The sequence below is a fragment of the Aythya ferina genome, assembly GCF_964211825.1.
Source record: "Aythya ferina genome assembly, chromosome: 2".
NCBI classification, from domain to species: Eukaryota; Metazoa; Chordata; class Aves; order Anseriformes; family Anatidae; genus Aythya; species Aythya ferina.
In genome coordinates this window covers 32,037,966-32,061,292 of record NC_140297.1, presented here as the reverse complement: position 1 = coordinate 32,061,292, position 23,327 = coordinate 32,037,966, and the positions used below count along the sequence as shown (strand labels likewise).

Genomic DNA, 23,327 nt, shown 5'->3' with positions numbered 1-23,327 from the left:
AGGCGCAGGTTCTGCTGTGTTTCAGTTCCACAATTTTTGTCGCTACTTAACGATAACATCGGTAGCAAACATATAGAGGTTTATTTTGTAACATCTAGTGCAGGGAAAGGACATGCAATGCCGCATGCCCTAATGGAGTGCTGTTTGGTCAGAAATGTGAAAAAGCGTTTTAATTGGTGACTGATGCTTGGCACCGAAGAGCTCAGAGGAAAAGTAGAACCGCTTCTCGTCGGGGACGGGGCACAAAAACTGCAAAGCGCTTTTGGAAACAACGCCTCAAGTTCTGCTGCCCTCAACTTCTCCCTTGGGCTGCCGACTACTTGAGGCCGGAGCAGCCGAGGCCGGGCTCCCACCGCCGCGGAGACGCTGCCCGCCCCGCGCCCTCCCCGGCCCCGCATTCACCGGCTTGCCCCCGTCCCTGGCGGCGGAGCCGGGCTGCCCATGGCCCCCCCGGCCCAGGTAGGGACAGCAGCGGGCCGGGGACGGAGGAGAGGAGGGAAGGGAGGAGGGACCGGGCCCGGCCGTGGGCGGCCCCCATGGGCGGGCGGCGGCGGCGCACGGAGCCCTCTCAAGATGGCGGCCGCTCGGGGCCGAGCTACCGGGGCGGCTGCGGGGCTGGGGGCGGCGGGCGGCCGCTGAGGGAGGCGGCCGGGGGCTCGCCTGGCCGCAGGGTGGGGGGAGCTTTCCGCGCGGCCGCCGGCCTTCACCATGCTGCGGGGCTAGAGCCGCGGGGACGCCGCAGCGGGGTAATAATGTTAGCAGAGGTAAGAGCCCTGCCTCGGCCCGCCGGGGCGCGGGGGGGACGGGAGGGCAGGGAGCGGCTCTCCGCGCGGCCGGGCGGGCAGCACCGCGCCGCGGCCCCCGGGGGACGAGGGGCTGCTGTCGGCCGGGGCCTCTGCTGCTCGAACCGGGCAGCGCCGGGCCCCTCTTAACACCCTGCCTCCGCCCCTCTCCTCCGCCTGGAGCCGACGGGGCCCTCCCGGGCCCCTTCACCCTGCCCGGCGAGAGGCCGCGGGGCGGCGGCTCGGGCAGGGAGAGCCGCACCTGGCCGGGAGGCCTGCCTAGGCCGCGCCGGGGGATGCGCCGCCAGGCCCCCGCCGAAGCCCCTGCGACCCGCCCCGCTGCGGTGGCTTTGCTTAGTCAAGGCTCCGCGTTTGCTTTCCCCTTCCAAAGGCTGAAGCCGAGCAGTGCTGCCCTGGCTGGAGTTCCTGGCTGTAGGCAGTTGGTAGAAGTGAGCTGCCTCTCCCTGCTCGGGGGTCTCAGCCCCAGATCAGACAGACAGATATGAGACAAGTCTGTATCTGAGGGTCTGCGTGGGTCAGGAGGGGCTCCCGTGCCAAAAGGGAGGCTCGCGTTTCATGTCAGTCTCATTATGTGAGACTCACCACTGTACTTGGTTTTCTCTCCAAAGACGGATTGATTTTCTATTTTTAATCAGTCAACAAGGTGTCTGGCACACAGACGCCTCCCAAACATGATGACTACGTTACGTGTGTTATGTGTTTTGTAATTTATCGCTTGATCCTGCGGTGAAGGTTATTTGTCCAAAAATAAACTGTCTTAAAACTTAAGCATCTTACAGGATGAAGACTTGCCTTCTGACACCTGGAAAATTTAGCTTTGCTTTCCTCAGCGATAGCTAAGGAAGTACACTGAAGCTTTGAATGTGCATCAGAGTTTCAGGGCATTAGAAATGTGGCTCTGTGGAGTGATGAGCTCTCAAATCTCCCCAGGAGGGTAACATCTGCCAAGTGACTTAAACATGTAAAAATACATGACCTATTTTTGCATGCGGGGTATGTGGTGGGTAGTCAGGGTTAATGGTCTGCATGAAATAGCGCTGGTAGGGATGATGTGTACAAGCATTAATACTTGTAATTTAGATTATTTTAAGGGTGTCATAGAATGTTCTGGGTTGGTGCCTCACACCTGACTTTTTGTTCTGTTTGATGATGGCCTATTTCAGGACACTTTATTGTCTTGGGTTTGAAAAATCTTGTTTAATATCACCCATGCTGCTATACCAGTGCCACTTATTCCATTGGCTTTTGGAGGTAAAACCTGAAGCTTGTGTGTGTTATGACAGATTAGGATACTTAGCCTTGGTATCTGGAGGACTGGGTTCTGTTGTGTTCTACTTCTTGTTCTCATTACAAAATCTTTGTAGACAAGATGTTTTGAAGCATTGCAGGCTTGGTGTCTTCCAAGAAAACAAATTTTTAAAATTTTGGGGGCGTCTAGCAAAGTTGTAGGCAGGCTTTGATTGCTTGCCTGAACAGCAGTCATGGGGAGGAGTTCTTTAAACAACCAGACAGCTCTGGAATGGCAACAGCAGTGTTTGCAATTTAGAAGCAAACAAGAAAGCTCTTCTGACATACAAACTGGAAGGAGTCCTTCTCAGTGTGCTTTTTTTGGCTGCTCTGATGGTGACTTGAGTGACTTGGTAACTAAATCACCTTGTGAAAACTGTGCACGCCTGCGAGCTGTTTCACACTTGGCAGGAAGATGCAGATTGCCTCAAGCCTACTGATGCATATACAGTTTTCTATAAACACTTAAGTATCCTTTTTTAAACAAAAAAAAACAAAAACACTTTATTAGTGAAAAGTTAATTGGAATATATGGTGGACTGGCATTAGAGTAGGACAGTAGGGACAACTGCATGCATCTTTAGGCTGCCTAAATTTATCTTAATATCTGGGTGCAATATTTCCTAAAATACGAAGGCTGTACTAACTAACTTTAGGGAGGGTGAATGCCAGACAGCCAGTAGGTCTTTTTTTCTGTTACAGAGTAACTGTTTATTTAAAAGCATACAGTGAAGCGAGATGAGAAAAAGATTTAAAAAAAAAAAAAAAAAAAAAAAAGCTAATTTGGTGGATTTTTGTGGACGTGGGTAGTTTGCTACTGCCTAAAATGGCCAAGATCACCGTCGATTTTTGGGTCATTAAAAACTTGGAAAAAAATCCTGCTAGAGCTGCTACTTTTATGAATTCAATATAATTAAGCAAAATATTTAAGTTTGCATTTTTAAGTGTGAAGAAGAGGCAAGATCTGGTTCTGCATGTGCTGTTATCGTACGGTTAAAATGTAACTTAGTTTCTCAGAATCAGCTTCCTGCATCCTTTGACTGTATATGCAGACTGCAGCAGATTCAGGCCAGTTCTGATGCGGTTAGAATTAGGGCCTTGTAATCAGTAATTTCAGGGGAAGATCGTGCTTCCTGTCAGGAAAAAAATGCTGGGTAGTTGGTTGGATTTTTTTTCCCTTACTGCAGGCCTTATTTTAGTTGCATCACAGATCATATTGTTGGGTGCCAGACACATGCTTATTTACCTACCTAGCAAAGGCTGTTCCCCAACTTTTTGTCGTCTTTTTGGGCATTGGAACTCACTTCTGCGGTCGTGTCAATGCGTTCTGTCTGTAGGTGTTCAGAGTGCTGCTGCAACAGCTGTTTCTCTGGTTGACCTTTCTGTGTCTTTTCACTTGTTCCCTTTTTCTTGCTCATCAGATGTCTCCTTTGCCATTCAAGACTCAGTGTGGCCTGTTCCCACGCGACTTACTGCTTCAGCACTCAGCACTGGTTTTCTCCTCTGATGAAGCCGTGATGGACATGAGTTGCCCTTGTCCATCCCTGTGTTTTCAGGTGGCTGCCTTCACCGTTCTTGACTTCTGTGCAGTGGCAACTGTACAGCCCTTGGCACAGCAAGGCAGCAGGTGTTTAACAACTGTGGCTTATGCTGCTTAATTTTATCTTAAATTCAAATGGGGGCAAAATAGGATTTCAGTGAGACTTCATTTATGAGAAGTTTCAGAGCTTATTTAAAACTGACAACCTGCAACTGAGTTTGCAGTCAGTATTGCCTCCCTGGAAGCATAAGCATGCTCCGCAGTTTTTCTACAGCTTCTTCTCCAATGTTTTTCTTATTAAACTGGTTTGAGATTCTTAGTGATGGCATCCTTCTGAATTTATCAGCAGCTAAATTTTCAACAGTTTAGTTCTCATTTTAGCAGAGAGACTTTGCAGTCACTAGCTAGTGACAGTTGAGAAGCTTTCTGAAATTTGACAAAGTAGGAAAAGTTACTTTTTCTTGTCTGCAACTGAAAATAACCAATGTAAAATGAGCTCTGATTTGTTAGTATTTATTGCAACCAGACAAGATAATTCATTAACTACAGGTAAACGATAACGATAGTTAAACTACTTTATAAATAAAAAGTATGTATAACAAACTTTTATTGTTGTTGGATTTTGATGGGTACTAACCACTGAGAGCTGTTTTTGGGGAAAACCAAGGAAATTAGCCTGACTTTAAGAATAAAGATTGACTTAGCAGCTTGTTTTAACTTGCTTTAGAATAATAATGAATTAGCCTTACTGAAACAGTAGCACATTGTAATGTATATGTTCCTCCAGCCCTGAAAGATGCAGGACACAGTTAACTGCTAAACAGCTAAAGGCTGTTAACATCTAAACCCTTTGGACTTCATAGCGGCCTTCTGGTACCTAAAGGGGGCCTACAGGAAAGCTGGGGAGGGACTCTTTGTCAGGGAGTGTAAGAATAGGACAAGGCTAATGGCTTTAAACTGAAAGAGGGTAGATGTAGATCGTATATAAGGAGGAAATTCTTCAATGAGTGGTGAGGCACTGGAACAGGCTGCCCAGAGAAGCTGTGGATGCCCCATCCCTGGAGGTGTTCAAGGCCAGGCTGGATGGGGCCTTGGGCAACCGGGTCTGGTGCGAGGTGTCCCTGCCCATGGTAGGGGGTTGGAATTAGGTGGTCTTTAAGGCCCCTTCCAACCCAAACCATTCTGTGATTCTATGGTTATTCTTACATAGGTGGTCATAAAGTGATTAGGTTTAATGGAGTTTTGCATCAGTTCTAAAATGTCATTCTGTGCAATTCCCCAAAACAGTGTGGAAGAGGAAAAGTGTGAAGCTCCTTAATTCAGTAAAAATTGTAATGGTTTGCCTGGTTAGATAGCTTAAGGAGCTTAAAAGTTGATTTCCTCTGTTTGGTAGTGCTCTAGGGAATTATCTCTGGTTTAAATATGTTTGTCCCTTTATCCCCACCCTTACGGAGATGACAAAGCAGGTTTTCATCTGAACTAACATGAGGAGCATTGCTATTATTAGAAATGAGAAACCATTGGAGTTGTGTGCAGGCTATTGGCAACACTTTTAAGAACTAATATTTTCAAGTCCCATTAACACCTTTCACTGTCTCTTGGCTGAAAGCACTAAGGCTGGAATAATAGAAAAATCAATTGTAATTGGCACTTTCAGTTACATGAGGGAGAAACTTCAAGAAGTGCAGGACATCATGATCTTGGGCTTAATTGCTTGTTCTCTTTTTTTAATTATTATTCCATAAGTAATCAGTAATCTTTCATTTCTGAACTGAAAAAATGGGGCGCTATTTCATGATGTAACCATATTGGAATATTTTGGCAAGATCACTAACCTTGTTTACATGATTTCTATTGTATTATACTTTAACTGTGTAATTTTGATTATGGGTATGAGATGAAGTAGACATTGGCTTATAACGTGAGTAAGCATGGTTGGTGGGTATGTTCAGCTAGGTGACTTCTTTTATAACTGTTATTTATTTTGGAAATAAAGCAATTTCTATCCTGCTAGAGTTCAGTAGTATCTGTCAAGCATTTTACTCTTGCTCAGAAGCAGAAATAGCTCTGAAATCTTTAGAGAAGAGAAGTAGATTTCTGAAGGACTTAGCGTTGCTTGGTGTTTTAGATATTGCAGGGAATGTGATCTCAGTGAAAGCTCTATAAGACAACTTTACTTGTGAATTGAATCAATTGGCATTTTAAAAGCTCCACAAATTTTCAATGGGGTTTGTTCAAGGAGGATTTTCTAAAAGTGCTTCATAAAACAGAATACGAGTTTGACTGCAGTGGTTACTTCAGTAGTATTTTAGTCTGAGGTCATTTCATCAGTGGCCCTGAAACTTCTAGACTCTTGCAGGTTTGCATAGTTTCTCAGACAGTGAGCATGAGATTTAAGACCCGTTTGAACCTCAGTAGGAGTCAGTCTGCCTTGCTCAAGTCGGTTCTGCTTGCTCACTTTCCACTGAAGGCCCTTCTTGCATCAGATGGCAAAAGTGATGCACATACTGCAGCTTGGCTTGGCTAGAAGAACTCTTGGTATTTCGAACTATTATCTATCAAGAACTGATCTTTGTTTCATGGGTGGGAGTAGTGCTATGATTTTTTTTTTTTTTTCAAGAGAAGGGTGATATGGCCTAGCTAAAGGTTCACCGGTACCTGTTGATAACACTGGTGTCTAGAGCATTCAGTTAAGTATTTCAATCTAAGTTTTGGGTCAGAAGATGAGCTACAAATGTTTTCTTTCCAAGAATATTCATGAATTTGGGGCCTGGATTTGTACAGAATTAGCTGCTTTTATTACTATGTGATTCGTATTTATCGCAGCTCTTCCTCAGCCTTTCTTGCCTCAGTTCTGTGTTTCTGAGAGGAATGGTATGGTCTGAGTTCCATTTTATCCAAATCTGTTGGTGTCAAAAAGTTATTATTTCATTAATATTGCTATTTTAGGATCATGTATTTCTGTCCATCCATATATGTTTGCAACCCTGAGAGCTAGCTTTGCTCTGCGCTTCTGCTGGTGCCATATAAGGCACTCTAGGTTAGGCTCGAGCAGGAAGTTTGCATTGCTACACATCCTGTGGGATGCTCCGCGCTTCCACTCTTCCTGCTGATGCTGTCAGGCAAGGGCCAAGCCAAAAATACTCTTGAAGTTCATCGTGAGATTCTTGTTACAGCTAACCAACTGGTTATGAAACAGTGCCTCAGACTTGGCATAGCTTCTGTCATAGCTCTTAATCAGCACTGAAGGCATGGGAGGAACGTGCCTGATGTTCCTGGTCATCCTATGGTCAGAATCTGACACCCCAGACCACAGGGATGAGCTGAAAATCTGGTGCTTGAGGAAAGAAGTATCCAGCCTGTGTAACTGTAGAAAGAATGTTTGTTTTAAAGTATTGCTGATCATAAAAATGATCTTGGGACTGTTTGACTTAAGGGCACAGTGAAACCTTGCTCATTGCTGTTCAAGGAACAGCTGCTTCAGGCTGACCAGAGATATCTGAGTCGCCTTGGGTCCTTTCTTCTTTGTGAGGCTGACACCTCTTCACTTACACCTCTGTATTTCATTATAACAAGTCCAGACTTTGTTTATTTTCAGAGTTTTCCTGAGTGTTGTATTATGGCATCATATAGCATCTTTTCTGAAGCATATCTAATGATTTTTGTGATGTCTTGAAAATAATATGATTGGTAATACTGCTAGTTCGTTTGGTAGATGAGGAAAGTGGATGTGCTTGAAATTGCACATGTATTTTTGTGTGCATTTTTTTCCTCAAATGCTATGCTGAGCATTTTTTCTAGCATATGTTGGCATATTTGTTAAAAATTTGTACTTTATTTTTTAATATCCCTACCTGTTTGAGGTAGCTAACTTCTTTTAATGTAATTTGAAGAAATATGCTCTTTATAGTATTTTGTGTATTCAAACAAGCATTTCTGATCACAGTGCTAACAAATTGGAATTTTATTCACTTATGTAAAGAAAAATCTTTTAATATGGTGATCTTAAAGCTTGGGATTTAACATCTCATTTACAGATTACATCTTAGGGTACATTGCAGAACAACAAAAAGGGGGCTTACTTACCTATTATGGTTCATCTGTTGCTTATATATAATTTTAAGATTATTGGGGAGAGATTGTTTTGTGTGAATGTAACTGTCATTGTTTTGATACAAAGATGTGTCTTTATAATGGTAGGCTGCGGGGAGAGTAAGTCTTTATTTTAATTTTTCATTCTTTTTTTTCTAAATTGAGTACTCAGTAGTTGTGCTAGACATAATTTACTTGCATTCTTTGTGTACTAGCACTGAGTGCTTGTATAACTAGTGCCTTGTTTATGGCATGACGTTATCTCTTTTTACCTCATGCTTGTGTTAATTTGACTTTCTTGTGTTAATGATGAAATAAGTTTTATGTATTTACACTATCTGGACTTTGGATAGTATTGGTCTTGTCTTTCAGTTGGCAATTGCCTTACTACATCTTTTTAAAGAGTTCTTGAGAAGATGATGAGTTAGAAATAGAGACCAAAGGCAAACTTTGTTTATATAAATGCTCCAAAGCTCTTCCCTACTTTATTTGAGAATATAGTAAAGGAAAAAAAATACGCAATTATTGATGGTCTTCTCTTGCCTATCACTTTCTTTTATTTTTGCTTTAGTTTACTGATACCTTCTTTTCTCTTGTTTTCTATTTGAAATTGTTTTCCTGTAATAATCTCAATATGTTGATATTTTGCTTGTGCTCTTCTTAATTTCTCTCTTGATTTCTAGAGATTCAGCCGTAACTGTGTTTTTTCTTGTTCTCCATTTTTTGATGCATTATGCAAGGTATTTTTCTGATTTCCAAGGATCAAAGTAACCATGCTGCTGTTGTGTGGAGTAGTATGAGCTGGTCTCTTAGTGCTGCCACTTTGGTATCTGTGTGGCTCTTCATTTATTTATTACTTATCACTCTCATGTGTTTCCTTCCTCTTTATTTTTCTTCCTTAAATGTTTATCTGTTTTCCTGCTGATGTCACGGGACAGGGCATACATTTTTCTCTAAATGTATTGCATGCATAAAGGAATTTAAGGTACTGAGTGCCGTTTCATGTTAGAGTTGAGTGGATCTAGTCTGGGCTGCTGCTAAAGGGGGTTTTCCCAGTCCCACCTGGTCCAGCTGGTGTGATGCTGCTTCTCGTGTCAGGTCTAGCAGCTGTGCAGGAACCACGTGAGGAATTTTTCATCAGCCAAATGAGGAGTCAATGGGAACACAGAAATTGACTCCCCAGTCAACAGCTGTGTGATCCAGTGCAAGTGAAGTGCATTGTGTGCACACAGTGCCTTCCTGCATTTACTTCTATTTAGATCTAAAATACAACTAATACCCAAAATAATTCCCGTCTTTTTGAAAATGGGGATCATCCTTGTTCCTTCTGTGACTGCTGAAAACATCTGTGCCTCTAACATAATTACGAGTGAGGTGAGCTACATCCACTTTAGCAAGAATTTTTATTATTTTTTTTTTTTTTAGTGTTCTTGATGTTGATAATGGCTGAGGTTTTTAGATCTCTTCGGTAAGCTTGCACCAAGAGCTGGATACTCAAATTACTCGATTTCATCTGTTGGAAATATTCCATGCTCAGGTACTGGAAATGCTTGTTTGAGAATGAAGTGTTCCAGGGAGTTCATAAAACTATCCATCTGTAAATTTTATTTACAGATATTCGTGCTTGCTGTCCCCTTCAGTGCCACAGTGGGCAGTGTGTGCACCATGGAGCTGTCCAGGATGTAGCTGGCACAGTAACTCTGGGCCCAGATTGTGCCTGAGAAAGGAGAGGAGGCTGCTGAGGCTGAAATATTTATCAGGATACTCAGACTCTGAGCGTACATAGAGGCCAAGTGGACAGAGGCAGAGACTCAGAAGAAATTATAGGAGGTTTCTGTCTGCTTACACGTACCTTGGTTTCTGAGCTACGCACCGCAGCCCACCAGCAGTGTTAAGTAGCAAATCAGTAAGCTGAACCCTGCAAAGTTTAAGCACTTCAGATGCGGTGGGCAAAATGGGTCTGTTGATAACAGTCAGCACGCAGGAAAAAGTGAAAAGTGCACAGAAGACCAGGGAAGAAATGCTGAAAGTAACCACATTTACCAAAAGGAATGGTGAATCGAGTGGGACTTAGAAGTCAGTGGGTAAAGCAGGCAAGCCATAAGGATTGAAGGAGGGATTGGGAAAGGGGATTTTAAACACAGGAGGAGGAAAGATTAGGAATATTTGTAATCGATATTCCCCTTACATTTATCCCACTGATAAAGGCCATAGGATTCAACAATTCTTTTCCCACTGTTAAATAGGGACTTTTTTTTTTTTTTTTTTGGTCAGGCACTGTCCATTCTGCAAAGAATTAGACATCAGCTGCTGCTTAAAGAAATTGGAATCTTTTGATGTTGGACTACTGGATAATTTGGACATGCTGATCTCATTTTTTATTTTACTTTTTTTAATGCAGCTGGATGGTATTCTGTCCAGAAAAATAGTTGCAATGAACTGGAAGTTTAGAGGATTGCTGTAGCTTTGTAAAGGTTTTTGTCATTTTGTATAACATCATTTTTCATGTTTGTCTTCATCTAGAAGCATCCTTTGTATAAAATTTGGCTTTATGAGAGCTCAGATGTAATGGCTAGTGAGAACTTGTAGTGAAAGTGTTTGTATCAGTTTATTTTTGGTATCTTGGCAAGAAAACAGTGCATTTAAAGAACTAAAGTAAGTTTAAACATAAGAAGGGAATAGTGGAGTAGCAGCATAATAGTCAGAGAAAGGTTCTAGTATTCCTTTAGTGGATTTGAGCTGCTGCTTACGATGCACTACATTTGCAGCCTGGATCTGTTAATTGGCTACCGGAAACTGCTTCTTTGAGGTTCGTCTTTTCACATCCATTTAGTTTTGTAGTTGAAGCTAATTATCATCGTGTTTAAAAAGTACTACATATTAAAAAAGAAAAAATTGTTTAGCTTGGAAAAGACCTCTAAGATCATCGAGTCCAACCGTTAACCTAGCAATGTCAAGTCTACCACCAAACCATGTCCCTAAGCACCACATGTACATGTCTTTTGAATACCTCCAGGGATGGTGACTCAACTACTTCCCTGGGCAGCCTTTTCCCATGGCTCACAACCCTTTCAGTGAAGAAAATTTTCCTAATATCCAACCTAAACCTCCCCTGGCGCAACTTGAGGCCTCTTGTCCTATCACTTGAGAACTTCTTGTCCTATTACTTCTTGCTTGGGAAAAGAGAGTGACCCCCATCCCCACTATAAACCTCCTTTGGGGTAGTTGTAGAGAGCAATAAGGTCTCCCCTGAGCCGCCTTTTCTCTAGGCTAAACAACTCCAGTTCCCTCAGCTGCTTCTCATAAGAGTTGTTTTCTAGATCCTTCACAAACTTCATTGCCTTTCCTTGGGCACATCCCAGCACCTCAATGTCCTTCTTGTAGTGTGGGGTCCAAAGCTGAACACAATATTTGAGGTTTGGCCTCACTGAAGCCGACTACAGAAGGACAATTGCGTCCCTGGTCCTGCTGGCTACACTATTTCTGATACAAGTCAGGACACTGTTGGCCTTCTTGGCCACCTGAGCACACTGCTGGCTCATATTCAGCCAGCTATGGACCAATACGCCCAGGTTCCTTTGTGCCAGACAGCTTTCCAGCCACTCTTCCCCCAGCCTGTAGCATTGCATTGTGTTGTTGTGCCCCAGGTGCAGGACCCGACACTCAGCCTTGTTGAGCGTCATACAGTTGGCCTCAGCCCATCGGTCCAGCCTATCCAGATCCCTCTGCAAAGCCCTTCTACACTTGACCAGGTCAATACTTGTGCTCAACTTTGTGTTGTCTGCAAACTTACTGAGGGTGCACTTGATCCCTTTGTCTAGATCACTGTTTGAAGAGAACTGGCCCCAATACTGAGCCCTGGGGGATACCACTACTGGCCGGCCTCCGTCTGGGTTTAACTCCAGTCACCACAACTCTTTGGCCCAGACCACGCAGACAGATTTTTACCAGTGAAACGTACCCCTGTACACGCCTTGAGCAGCCAGCTTCTTCAGGAGAATGCTGTGGGAAGCCTTACTGGGTCAAAAGCCCTATTGAAATCTAGGGAGACCACATCCACAGCCCTTCCCTTGTCCACTGAGTGCGTCACCTTGTCGTAGAAGGAGATCAGGTTCATCAAGCAGGACCTGCCTTTGATAAACCCTTGCTGACTGGGCCTGATCACCTGGTTGCCCTGTAGGTGCCATGTGATGGCACTCAAATATTGGGGGACTGTTAGTAATTTTTGGGGAACAGCAATTAGACATAGTGAAGGGGAGATCATCGCAAGCAGAAGTCCAAACTGAAACTAGATTCGGTACTTTCAAAGGTTGTATTACTTCCCAGTCATACAAATAGGGGTCAGAATATTAATTAGGATCACCAATAAACTTTTAAATCTACCAATCCCATGATGGTAGAGCGAGTATATGGCTTCAGTACATGGATGTACTTTATTTTGGCAGAAAATCCCTTATGGTTGAATTAAATATTGTGTGTTGGTTTCCAGGTTAATTTGTATTGTAATGGAGAGGCCAAAATAGTACAGAGTACTCCAGATGTGATCTCATGTCTAGATAGAGGATCTTTTCCCTGGACCTGCTGGCAGCACTTCTGCTGATAAAGGGCAGGATTCTGTTGGCTTTTTTTTTTTTCCATAAGGGCTGTCTGCCAACTTGCGTTACTGTCTGCAAGGACCCCTGGATCCCATTCTGCAGAGCTGCTTCCCAGAGTGCTGGCCCGAGGCCTGTATTATGGCATGGGGTTATTTCATCCCAGCAAGCCTACAGTTGTTTTTGTTGAATGTTATCAGGCTTTGTCAACCCATTTCTCTAGCCTGTCAACATCTCTCTGAATGGCAGCTGTGCTCTCGTCTGGTGTTGTATGCAGACTTAACGAGAGAGTACCCTGTCCCATCATCCAGGTAGTTAATGAGGATATCAAACAGTGGTGGTTCCTGTATTGGTCCCTGAAGGTCCCTGCATAGTTACTGGCTGCCCACTGAACTTGGCACCACTGATGAAGTTTTTGCATCCCATCATCCAGTCTTTTTTTTTTTTTTTTCCTTTGCTTATCATCCACTTATCAACCCATAGCTCACCAGTTAGGTGATAAGGAGACTGAGGTATTATGCCTTGCTAAAGGGAAGATGCACAACATTTGAGGCCCTTTCCTTGTTCCCTGCGTCATAAAAAGGAATGGAGTTGTCAGGCATGATCTGCCCTTGCTAAATCCATGTTGGTTGCTTGCAGCCTTCCCGGGGACCGTGATGAGGATGATGGACCTATATCTTCTCTCTTGGCCTGGACGGACCTTCTTGAAGATGCCCTTTTGCTGCCAATATAATTTGAGAGAGTGTCTGTGTTGGCCTTCAGCTGAGCTCTGACTTTCCTGATCCAGTACTGCCTGTAGTTAAGGTGCAGTTTGACATCACAGCTCAGAAACTCAAAGGTTTCTTTTCTGAGCCCTACATTATTGTTTATAGTTTTCTTCCTTTTTAATAAAGGAAAAATGACTTTTTTTGTAATGGTGGTGGAGTGTCTTTTAACCACAAAATAAGTCCACAAAGATGTGACGTGAATGGCAATAGTTAGAGATGACAGACTTGACCACTAGGGACAATGTGGAAATTAATATTTGGTCTCATTGAGGTGTCTATTTCAAGAGGAACCCTTCTGGCAATTATGGTAGCTAATGTGAATTAGCTTTTTTTTTGCTTATATTCCTTCACATCTATAGCCTGACCCACTAAGGCAATTAGAGTATCTTATTATATTTAGCCCAGTCTCAGGTAAAACACTGTGAAGTTACACTGCTAATTTAATATTTTAAAGTAACTTTTTATCTAGAGAAGGAGTGTTGATTATTTGGGAACCATTAGATTGTGTTATGTAACTTTAAAGTTAAGAAAAAACACAACTGGACGGTGAAATACTACAGTGCATCCAGAGCAGCTTCATCTTACAGTAAGAGTTGTAAATGAGTTTAGTTCAGGGGACTCTTGACAATTGTGCTGCAAGTATCAAATAATATTTAATATATTACCAGCAGGTTAAAGAAACAAACAAAAAACTTGGGTGACTAATTTTATAGTCAGAGTCCTAATAACTAAACCATTCTGGATTGTGTGTGTGTGTATACAAATATATGTGTATATATATGTTATATATACAATTTATTGGTTAAAATCATACATATCTACAGATAGGTCATTAAAACATGGTTTATTAGTGATCTACTTGTTGTATGGGGTTTGCTTGAGAATAATTATATTGCTTAAAGATGCTTCTGCAAAATTGAAGGTATTGTCCATGCTGTGTTTCACACTTGATGTTTTTAGGACATTTTTCAGGAGTTATTTAGGAATGAGCAAAACAGAAAAAGCACAGTTGGTGCTGTGGTGTATAGTTCTAAAAAGTTCATCATTTTATGGAATTGAGCTTATTTTATCCTTCTGTGTTGTTGACAAATTCTGCACTTGTGGTGAAAAAAAACACTTTCACTTTGTTTCGCTTCCTGTTTTTATGGGCTATTGTTTATAAAGTTTTTGAGGTTTCCTGAAGTATCAATTGCATATAAACTTTTTGAAGCCAATTTTGTCTAAGATTATGCAAAATATTTTCATGTAAGCACTGTTGTGAAACCGTGATAATTCTAGGGAGGAAATACTGGATTTATTTTAAGAAAAATAATTAGTGTTCATTAGATCTCTTATAATCAGTTTCTTTCCACTTTCTTCTCCATTTCTAAAGATCTCAGACAAGAATGGCCTTTGAACATAAAGCCACATCCTGTGTCATTTTTGTATTTAAAAAATTATTAAATGTTACTTGATAAGAGATTCCAGTTCTCCCTCTTTTTCTTCTCCAGAGTTTTGCACTAGCAAGACCTGAAATAGATGTAATCTGTTTATCCAGAGGCTGAACGTAAAACAGTGTAGATTATCTCACTGGTTTGAATTCAAGCTTGCGTTAGAGGGATTACTTTGTTCTCATGTTGGATCACCTAAGGTGATCGTGTCAAGCAATAAGCCTGGTCCTGTTTGTCTGGTCCTGTTGGATCCTTCCTGTCTGTTTTCCTTCTGGCCAAACTAAGCTAGATACAAGTCAGTAAGGATCACTTTTTGGAAATCAAACTAAAAATGACTTCGTGTATGTCGTTTCTTCTTAGATTTAAGAAACTGTCTGAAAGTGGGCTTGCATCTCCTATTTCTCATCATTATCCAAGATGCTGAATTGCGTCTTCTAAACCTGTTATTCCCTGTCCTTTTGGATTAGAATGTGGTTCAGAATTAGGTTTTTACTGCAAGCCTGTGATCAGAAAGTGTGTGTCTGTGTGTGTGAAGGTGGCCTCTTGGTTTTCCTAGTTACATGATAAATATTCTACTTTCAAAATTGGATTGTGTGAAACAAGGCTTTCTGTCCTTTGTAGTTATTTCTGCTTAGATAAAGTAGCTGTTAGCCCAGAGAATAAATGTTAGAGAAATGAAGGTTGGGTCAATTAAAATAATTAAAAAAATCCACTTCCTAATTTCATGTTGTCATCAGAAATGCTGGTAGAGCAGGTGTTGGAAAACAAACAAACAAAAAAACAGTAAAGCCCCTTGACTCATTAATCCAGGCTGTTTCACTTTGATTTTTCACTTTAAAATGAAGTTTTGGGATAAATATTTATTCCTTCTGGTAGAAGCAGTGTTAATCAGAAGACTGTTCTTTTTCTTCATCGTCTTACACGCGCAAATTTAATCAAAACATACAACATTATTTTGCTATTTTAACCAGTAATATTCAACAAGAAGCCAGTTTTTATTTTATTTTATTATTTTTTTCTGATAAAAATGAATCGCAATAACATACATGATAGCTTTTAAACTTTTTATTACACACTGTGTTTCTGTTGTATAGTTGTGTACTTCAAGGTGATGTTAACATATATTTTCATTTAAAGGTTTGCACTTTTGAAAATGAATGTCACAAATCACGGAATGAGCGCAGTGATTGTGGTTTTAGGATGCAGCAGAAGTTATTACCTGTCCTGGAGTGCTTTGCTAGACCAACTGGTGTAGCTGGGGGGACAGGTAGGGGAACACGATCCCCAAAGCTTTCCTGGCTGAGGCAGTGTGAGAAGCAGCAGGAAAATTTGAGCTAAACAGAGCTAGGCGTGGCTGCTCTTGGATTAATCCAACTGTTAACCAATTAAACCATTTGACATAAAAAGCATGCCGTAAGCAGAACAGGATGAGCTGAGGTGGAGCAGGGACAGATGGACTCCTGCTTAGTACAGAGTTTCCAGCCTGCGTAACCAGGAGGGATCAGCAAGAGTACTGCACTTCCCCAGAAGATATTTTTATGGGCCTAATTTTCCAAAACTTAACATTGTGTGATGTTCTTTATTTAAAAGATGATTTGTTTATATTTACATCCTCTAATATTTTAGGCTTACTTGGGGGAGGGAGAGGAAAAAAATAAACCTGAATCAACAAAAGGAGAACAGAGTATATGAAAATCCTTCCCTTTAAAATTTTCCCAAGAGTTTTCTTCTGAGTACTGCAGCAGTAAAGTGTTGTATAGATTTCACTGTAATTTTTATGTAGTCTGAGAAAGCCTTTTGGCTTAAGGCAGGAAAGGGCAAAGGGATGACACAGAAGAGGTTAAAAGAAGAGACCTTTAGTGATGTTAGGAAATAGGGATATGCAGACCTCTTTTCAAAACCCCACTTGACGTGTCTTTCACTTTGATTGCTGTAGATTTGGCATGTATTAGGAATGTAACTACAAAGTTATTAATGGTTTATTTTGCACTTGTTAAATGTTTCTCCTGGTAGTATAACATAACAATTTCACTGCAGATGAAATTGGTACTCCAGTTGGTACTGCTTTCCAATTCTACTTGTCATGCTTGTGAAGACACAGTAATTTGAATCCTAAAATAATGTTTTTAATCACTTGACAAAAATGACACTTGCCTTAATTATAGAAAGGTTTATACATGAACACATTCCATTTACACTTAAAATGGAAGTTGAGTGAAAACGCAGATGTGGAGAATTAACAGAAAATTAAACTTGACATCTACTGTATATGCAGTCTTTGACATTTTTTTAATGTGAGCCCACAGGTGGCGTTGAATACATTTGGCAAATCATCATATTGGAAAAGTACTAAAATAGCAAAGACTAGTTTGCTTATCTAGCTAGGTACTTGTCACCTACTGCCATTTAAAAAACACTAATCGGATATACACAGATATAATCAGATATACACAGTAAAAGAATTGCAAGGAAGTGTTTTTGTTTTTAAATGACCATGTTCTTTCAAAGGTCAGACTATTCTGTTGCAAGCCTTCAATTTGAAAGCACTCACAGGGGCAATCAGCAGTGGTACAGGCCTTTTGGATGCTACAGCTGTGCCGTATGAGTAGTCTTCTACCAAAGCTGTAGATGGACAAGTAGGTGTTTCCCGAGCCCAGCCTTTCCAGCCATTTTGTCTGTCTGTTCTGAAAGACACAAAAGTGTCTGCTGCTTGGTGGCAAAGGGGAAGGCGAGAAGAAAGGAGCATCTGTCCACTGGACATCTGGAGCTGTTTTTGCATGAAAGAAGAAGCACTTAGGTATCTGTCAGTTGCAGTTGCAGACAAAAATTGATGGCATCAGTTTAAATGCAAAATGAGCACAGCTGTACTTTCCTCAGCAAATATTCAATGAAAGCTGTATCAGGGCTGAGGGTTTTGCTTAAAGGTGGGTTAGAAGCAAAGCTCTGAAAGCTTGTCTACTGGACTAAATGAACAAGAAACCCACTGAAGCTACTTTAAAGTATAGTTTAAAAAAAAAAAAAAAAGCATAGTAGTTACGTATGCTGCTGTAGTAACTCATTGCTGTTGTGGCTGGTACATTCAAACCTTGCCATGCTCCTGCTTGACTCGCTTGCAAAATAATCTAGCTAATTCGTAAGTAGTGGACTATCACGTGCATAACTACTTGCATACTAAATTACAGTGGGATATTTCTTCTCTTAAACTTTTTTTAAGACTGTCTGTCTAGTCTATAAACTGTACGTAATTTCTAGGCAGTGAATCTTATGGATATAGACAAAATCCTGCATGGATGGTGACATAGTCAGTCTGGGCTCAGTTGTATCAGCTGTAGGTGTGCAACAGGAGCCTGTTACAACAATACAAAATAACAAAATGCTGCGTTAATTTGAAAGCAGAAGCCAAACAGGAAAAGCAGAGGTATATAAGAAAGCAAGTTTAAGTACTTGTTTTAGTAGGTATCTGTATTTTATTTTTTTTTTTTTTTGGGGGGGGGGGTACATTGAGTGGGGAAAAATGAACAAAGCTTAGTCCAAAAAAAGCCATGTGTCATTGATAGTGTTGTCATCTGCATTGCCTGAATCAAGGTTGTGAATATTCACCTGACTTGTAACTAACGAGGCTTTCTGGTGCACAGTTTTTGACTTGCAGACAGCCCTTTACTGCATTTGATGTTTATTTTGCTGAAGCAATTCCAGTCCATGGAAGAAGACGACTGTATCTTCTGTGGTGCTGCATTAGCTTCTCATGGGTATGACCTTACAAATACGCTGCAGAACTCTTTCTTTGTAAGAGTTAAGACACGCAAGAGAGGGAGCTGCGATGGTGGGGTGAACATATGGCATCTTGTAGGGATGGTAAACCAGTGCATGTCCAGCTGATGAGGTGGAAGCATTGTTCATCTGGAACAAAGAGTCTTTGTCTACGTGTGCCTGTGCGCTCACACAGTGTGCACACGTACGTGCATCCCATAGGATTAAGGCCAATACTATCTCTTCAGCCCTAGGCAGTTGACCAGAGTTGCTTGAAATGCAGTAGCTGAAACTTTGACAGTTTGGTTTGGAAGGGTGTGCTCCCAGCAGGGGACACTTCTGCTTCTTTTAAGGGGTTTTGGGGAGCTGCTACTTAAATGCCAGTGTTATGGCATCTTCATGAGATTGGTGTACTCTTTCTGTTGAGAGTGACAAATACCTTACAGCTAGCTTCAGTAGGACTAGACAAAGCTTCATTCAATTTGTTATTTTTTTATATATATATATATATATTTTATAAATACAGCTTATTTGGAAAGAAGTTCTACGTATGGGGGTATGACTTTTTATTTTTTTAATACCCCAGCTAGTTTCACCTTACTTTCTACTAAGGTAGTACCAGCTGCATAGTCATATTTGAGTAATATTAGGACTTTCTTTGCTTTTCATAGTTGCTTCTGATGTGGTAAAGGAAATTTAGATTTCAATTTTCTTTGGGAGTCATGCTGCTAATGGCCCTTTAAGAAGTGTGAGGTTACAGGAACCTTTATTTGCAGTCAGCCTGAATGGAACCTTTTCTCATCGCTGCATCCTTTTGTGGATTTCTGAGAGAGACATTCAAGACTATACACCACGTGTCTAAAGTATATAAGAATTGGGCCAGTATCTGTTGTACTTACTGCAGTGTACTGAGTTGTACGAGTTTTAAGAAATCCTATTAAAATACCAAATGAGATTTGAATCTCTGTAGCCATATGCTAAATTGCAAAGCTAGGGTGTAGGACAAAAGGTCACTGTTCTATCTATTAGAGTTAGAGAACTTTCTTTGTTAATTATGCATTCATCCAGCCCTGAATATGCACCCTGCTATCTAGTTTAATTAAGTTTTGTTAAGTCATTTAGAGTGCTTATCCCATATTTGGTACTTCAACTTTTTTGAATAATGCCATTAAGCATACTGATATTATGATATAAAAAAAATCGTGATTAAATGTTATCTTCTCCATGCATATCTTCCTGTGGTGGGTAGTGCTCTGTGGAAGTTTTAGGATGTACGTATTTCTGAGGGCATCAATTGGAGGAATCGTCTTTGTGTATTAGAATGTAGATGCATAATGAGAATGTATGATGAGAGCTCATGGCACTTCTATTGTATTTGCCATTTTTTTTGTATTGGTGTCTCTTTTGTTTTCTTTATCTTCTCAAAATACTGCTGTATTTACTTCTTAGAAGTTGAAAGAATCTTCTACTCAGCTGTGGCCAAGATTTTTTTTTTTTTATTTTATTGTAACGCTGTTCTTCAGCGTTTTAGCTGTTTGAATTGGATGGTTAGTATCACTTAAAAAAGGCATTGCACTTTTTCAGCCGAAAGAGAATTGAATTTCAATTCAGTTTTTGAGCTGCGACACTTTAATTTAAACAAATAAGTAAGCAGGTGAGTGTAGTATTTTTCCAGCCCCAAATTCCAAACAAAAAGCCAATATAACTTCTCCATCTCTTGCTAAAAAGCTTTAACTAGGAAGAAAACAGAATCCAATCTCAACTTTCTATTAAACTCGTAATAAAACAGGAAGAATTAGATAATTCTGGTGATTACTGTGTATATCCGTGAAACAATCTGTCTGTAGAGCTATGATTTTGCTTTTGGGCAGCCCGATGTCTTCCTTTCAGAAAAGAACTGAGACTGCTTTATGTAGGAACCTTATTTTTTTTTATTACTGTTCATTGTTTATAGGATTCCAAAAACTTCTCTGTGTGTGTGTGTGTGTCAGGAAGTTGTTTTTTTCTGAATTCTGTGCCTAAGAAGGAAAGGTGAAATCTAAATAGTCTTAGGAGAAATAAGAAATGTAGGCAAGCACCCCTCATCCCTCCTCTTAAAAGCTTTAAAAAAGGGCTCTCTGCAAATCTGGTGTTCAATTTCTGCTTGTTTTCTAAATGTCAAACTGCAAGACGAGTTTATTTAAGTGCTTTCTTAGTGTTACTTGTTGACATAGCAGTTGTCTGAGTTTCCATCAGGGTGTCATTTGATCACGGGTAGGAAAGGCGTAAATTAGACACCAGCAAAAAAAGAAAAGTTGAGAACCATAGAGCTGGAACAGTTTTGGTGGCCTATAAATACTTGTCATTATCAGTTTCACACTTCTGAGCCTTGGCTGAAACATGCTTTCCATACTGAACTGTAGACTAGGCTGAATTAAGTTTATACACTCTCCGGCTACATTGCAGCACCGTGAGGGCCCAAAGCCGTTGTAGCTCCGCGCAGTTGGTTTTCGCTACCTTGAGTTTTGGAAGTATACACGCACATGCATACATGTTTTTACAGGTATACATCTATATGTATAGAGAGAGAGAGATTAAGTGTGTGCATATACATATGTATGTGCATGTGCTTGCACAATGTCCCACATCTCACTGCAGGGTGAGTTTTGTCTGCGGAGTTATGGCAGGCATCAGCCCTAAGAAACCACCAAATCCACAGCTGCTCTTGTGGTTGACTTCAGCTGCACTGGGTGCTTTCAAAACAGCTTTTGTCTACCCCCCAGTGCCAAAGAATCTGTCCTGCCATGGGGTCTCTCTTCTTTTTTGTATTAAATTTCACTATTTTAAAGCAAAATCCTTTTTAGATACTAGAGAATTGTTTGAATGCTCTTGATTTCTCTGCTAACAAGAATTGTCAGTATAATAATCAGTTTAAGTTTCCTTCTCTCTTTTCAAGAAAAAAGTAAGTTTATACCCAGTATTTGATGCACTGGCTGACCAGTGCATCATCTAATGAAGATACAGCATTGCTTGGCTGTGAAAATTACATGTTTAGTCATGTTAATGTGATTGTATTGATATTTTCCTCTTCTCTTGTGAAGTCTGTATTTTTCTTGGAAGTAGTGGAGAATTTCACATGAAGAAAGTATTTCAAGAAACAAGTGTGTAAAAAATAAATGTAGAGAAGAAAGTTGACACTTTATGGGTAATAGTTGCATGTGAAGTGAGAGATGCCCAACAGTAGATAACGGAAAAAGGCTCTAAAGGCTAAAGCAGACTGCTGGCTCGCGATGTAAGTTGGTAGCAATATGCACTTCTTACTTAGTGTTTTCATTTTATCAAGCAAAGTGTCATTTCCTACACAATTAAAATGTATCAAGTTTTTAATAAACTACAAATATTGCTCTGGAGACTTTAAAGTTGTAAAAAATATTAATAATACTTTTTCTATGTGTTCTTGTTTACAGACCAGTCTTTCCATATGGGGATGGGGAAGTCTTGGTGTTGTGCTTTTTCTAATAACTTTTGGACCCTTTGCTATATTTTACTTTGCATTTTATATCCTCTGCTTCGTGGGTGGGTAAGTAGACTACTTACTGCTTTTTTATAAGTGAGATTAAATTTTAATGCGTATATTAGCAGTTTGCTCTGAAAATCTGTAGTGACTTCTATGTAATCACATCCACATTTAAGCATCTCTTTGTGACCCAAGTTGTTTTTCTTGATCTTAAATTTTACTCTTGATTTTTTTTCCTGTAGAATATTGCTTATGATACATTTGCCAAGGCAGAAAAGGTGACTAATTTAAAATAATAATAATAAAAATAAAATAAAAAAAAAAAAGCAAAAGAGCTATATATAAGAGATGTTAAGAGGACAAATATTCACTTAACACCACTGTTATTTCATTCATGAGGACAGTGAGCAGGTGTTTTTCTGGGTTTATTGACATATCTTGCAACACTTTCATCAAGTAAATCAGATTAGCAACTGTAGATACTTTATCCTATGGACAGGAAGGGAGCAAACAATGTATTTTTATTGTCCTTAGCACTATTTTTACATTGTATATGTCTGTCTTATAACCTTTATTTTTAATACCAGGTCTAAATGAGAGGTGAGATATTCCTCCGTCCTCTCATTCATCCATCTCTTCTGCAGGACAGCAATATTTCTTGGTTTTCCACAACCTGCTTGACTTCTAATGAGAGTGTTTGGGCTATCTTTTTTTTTTTTTTTCTCCTCTTTGAAACACCCTTTTAGCTTTCTTATTTGATACGGTAAATAATATTAGTACACTTCTCTGTCATTCCAAAAAGTGCAATACAGTTTAGTGTCTAGAATTGGAGATGCTATGCTTGGGTTTTGAACTTGGGTTAAACTTGGAATTCCCTGTCTGAGAATGCAGAGTAGTCAGTTTACAAGATTGGTGAGTTAAATTAGTTTTTAAGTAAATGCTTTTGTCTTCTCGAATCTTGATACATGTATGACTGGCATATTTTGCTGGCTGTTTGTCCATCAATGCAACTTGGTTCATTTTTGTAGCTAGTTACTGAACATTGATTTTAAAACTAAAATCATCTTGTGGTACTGTTAAATTTTGTTAAAGCAAAATTTGTATCCATTTTCCTATTACATGTTTATGTATGTAGACAGATGTGAAGTCTTAGCCCTTCTAGTAGAGCTTTAGCTTAAAATGCATGTCTTCTCGGCTAAGGCTGTAGTCTGGTCCTTTTTTTACACTGTTAATCTTGTCAGATGTGTGACGCATCCTGTAACAGTCAACATACAGAATCAGGAGTACCAACTAGGTCAAATAGATTTATTTTAAAGGTATTCTTGCCTGCTTTTCTTTGTGAGTTAATTCCCATGCAAAGTTATGCAAAACACTTGGTCCTATTCCTCTTACCTTATAACATTAATATTTGTTTATAGCTTTTTCACCTATGATTAGCAATGATATAACGTCAGTTATGTAAATTAAGAAAATAAAAATCTAATTTTGGTTCATGTTTAGCACGAGCATTAAGGAAACTACTATACCCTTATGTGGAGCAAAGTAACAATTTTGGATGTGGCTTTTCATA

General features: G+C 40.3%; 1 protein-coding gene across 5 annotated transcripts in view; it reads left to right on the top strand.

The window, feature by feature from the left end:
- The first annotated feature begins 438 nt into the window (after positions 1-438).
- Positions 439-23,327, top strand: part of SNX13 (sorting nexin 13) — a 74,052-nt gene continuing 51,163 nt past the window's right edge. For 2 of the 5 annotated variants that reach the window (XM_084508225.1, XM_084508223.1), the window contains exons 1-2: positions 441-459; positions 21,708-21,820. In XM_084508225.1, coding sequence (XP_084364351.1) covers positions 442-459; positions 21,708-21,820 — 131 coding nt within the window. In that variant the 5' untranslated portion in view covers position 441. Of the gene's footprint in view, positions 460-610; positions 765-21,707; positions 21,821-23,327 lie in introns of those variants that run through there. The other 3 variants (XM_084508227.1, XM_084508226.1, XM_084508224.1) reach the window with 3 other exon arrangements.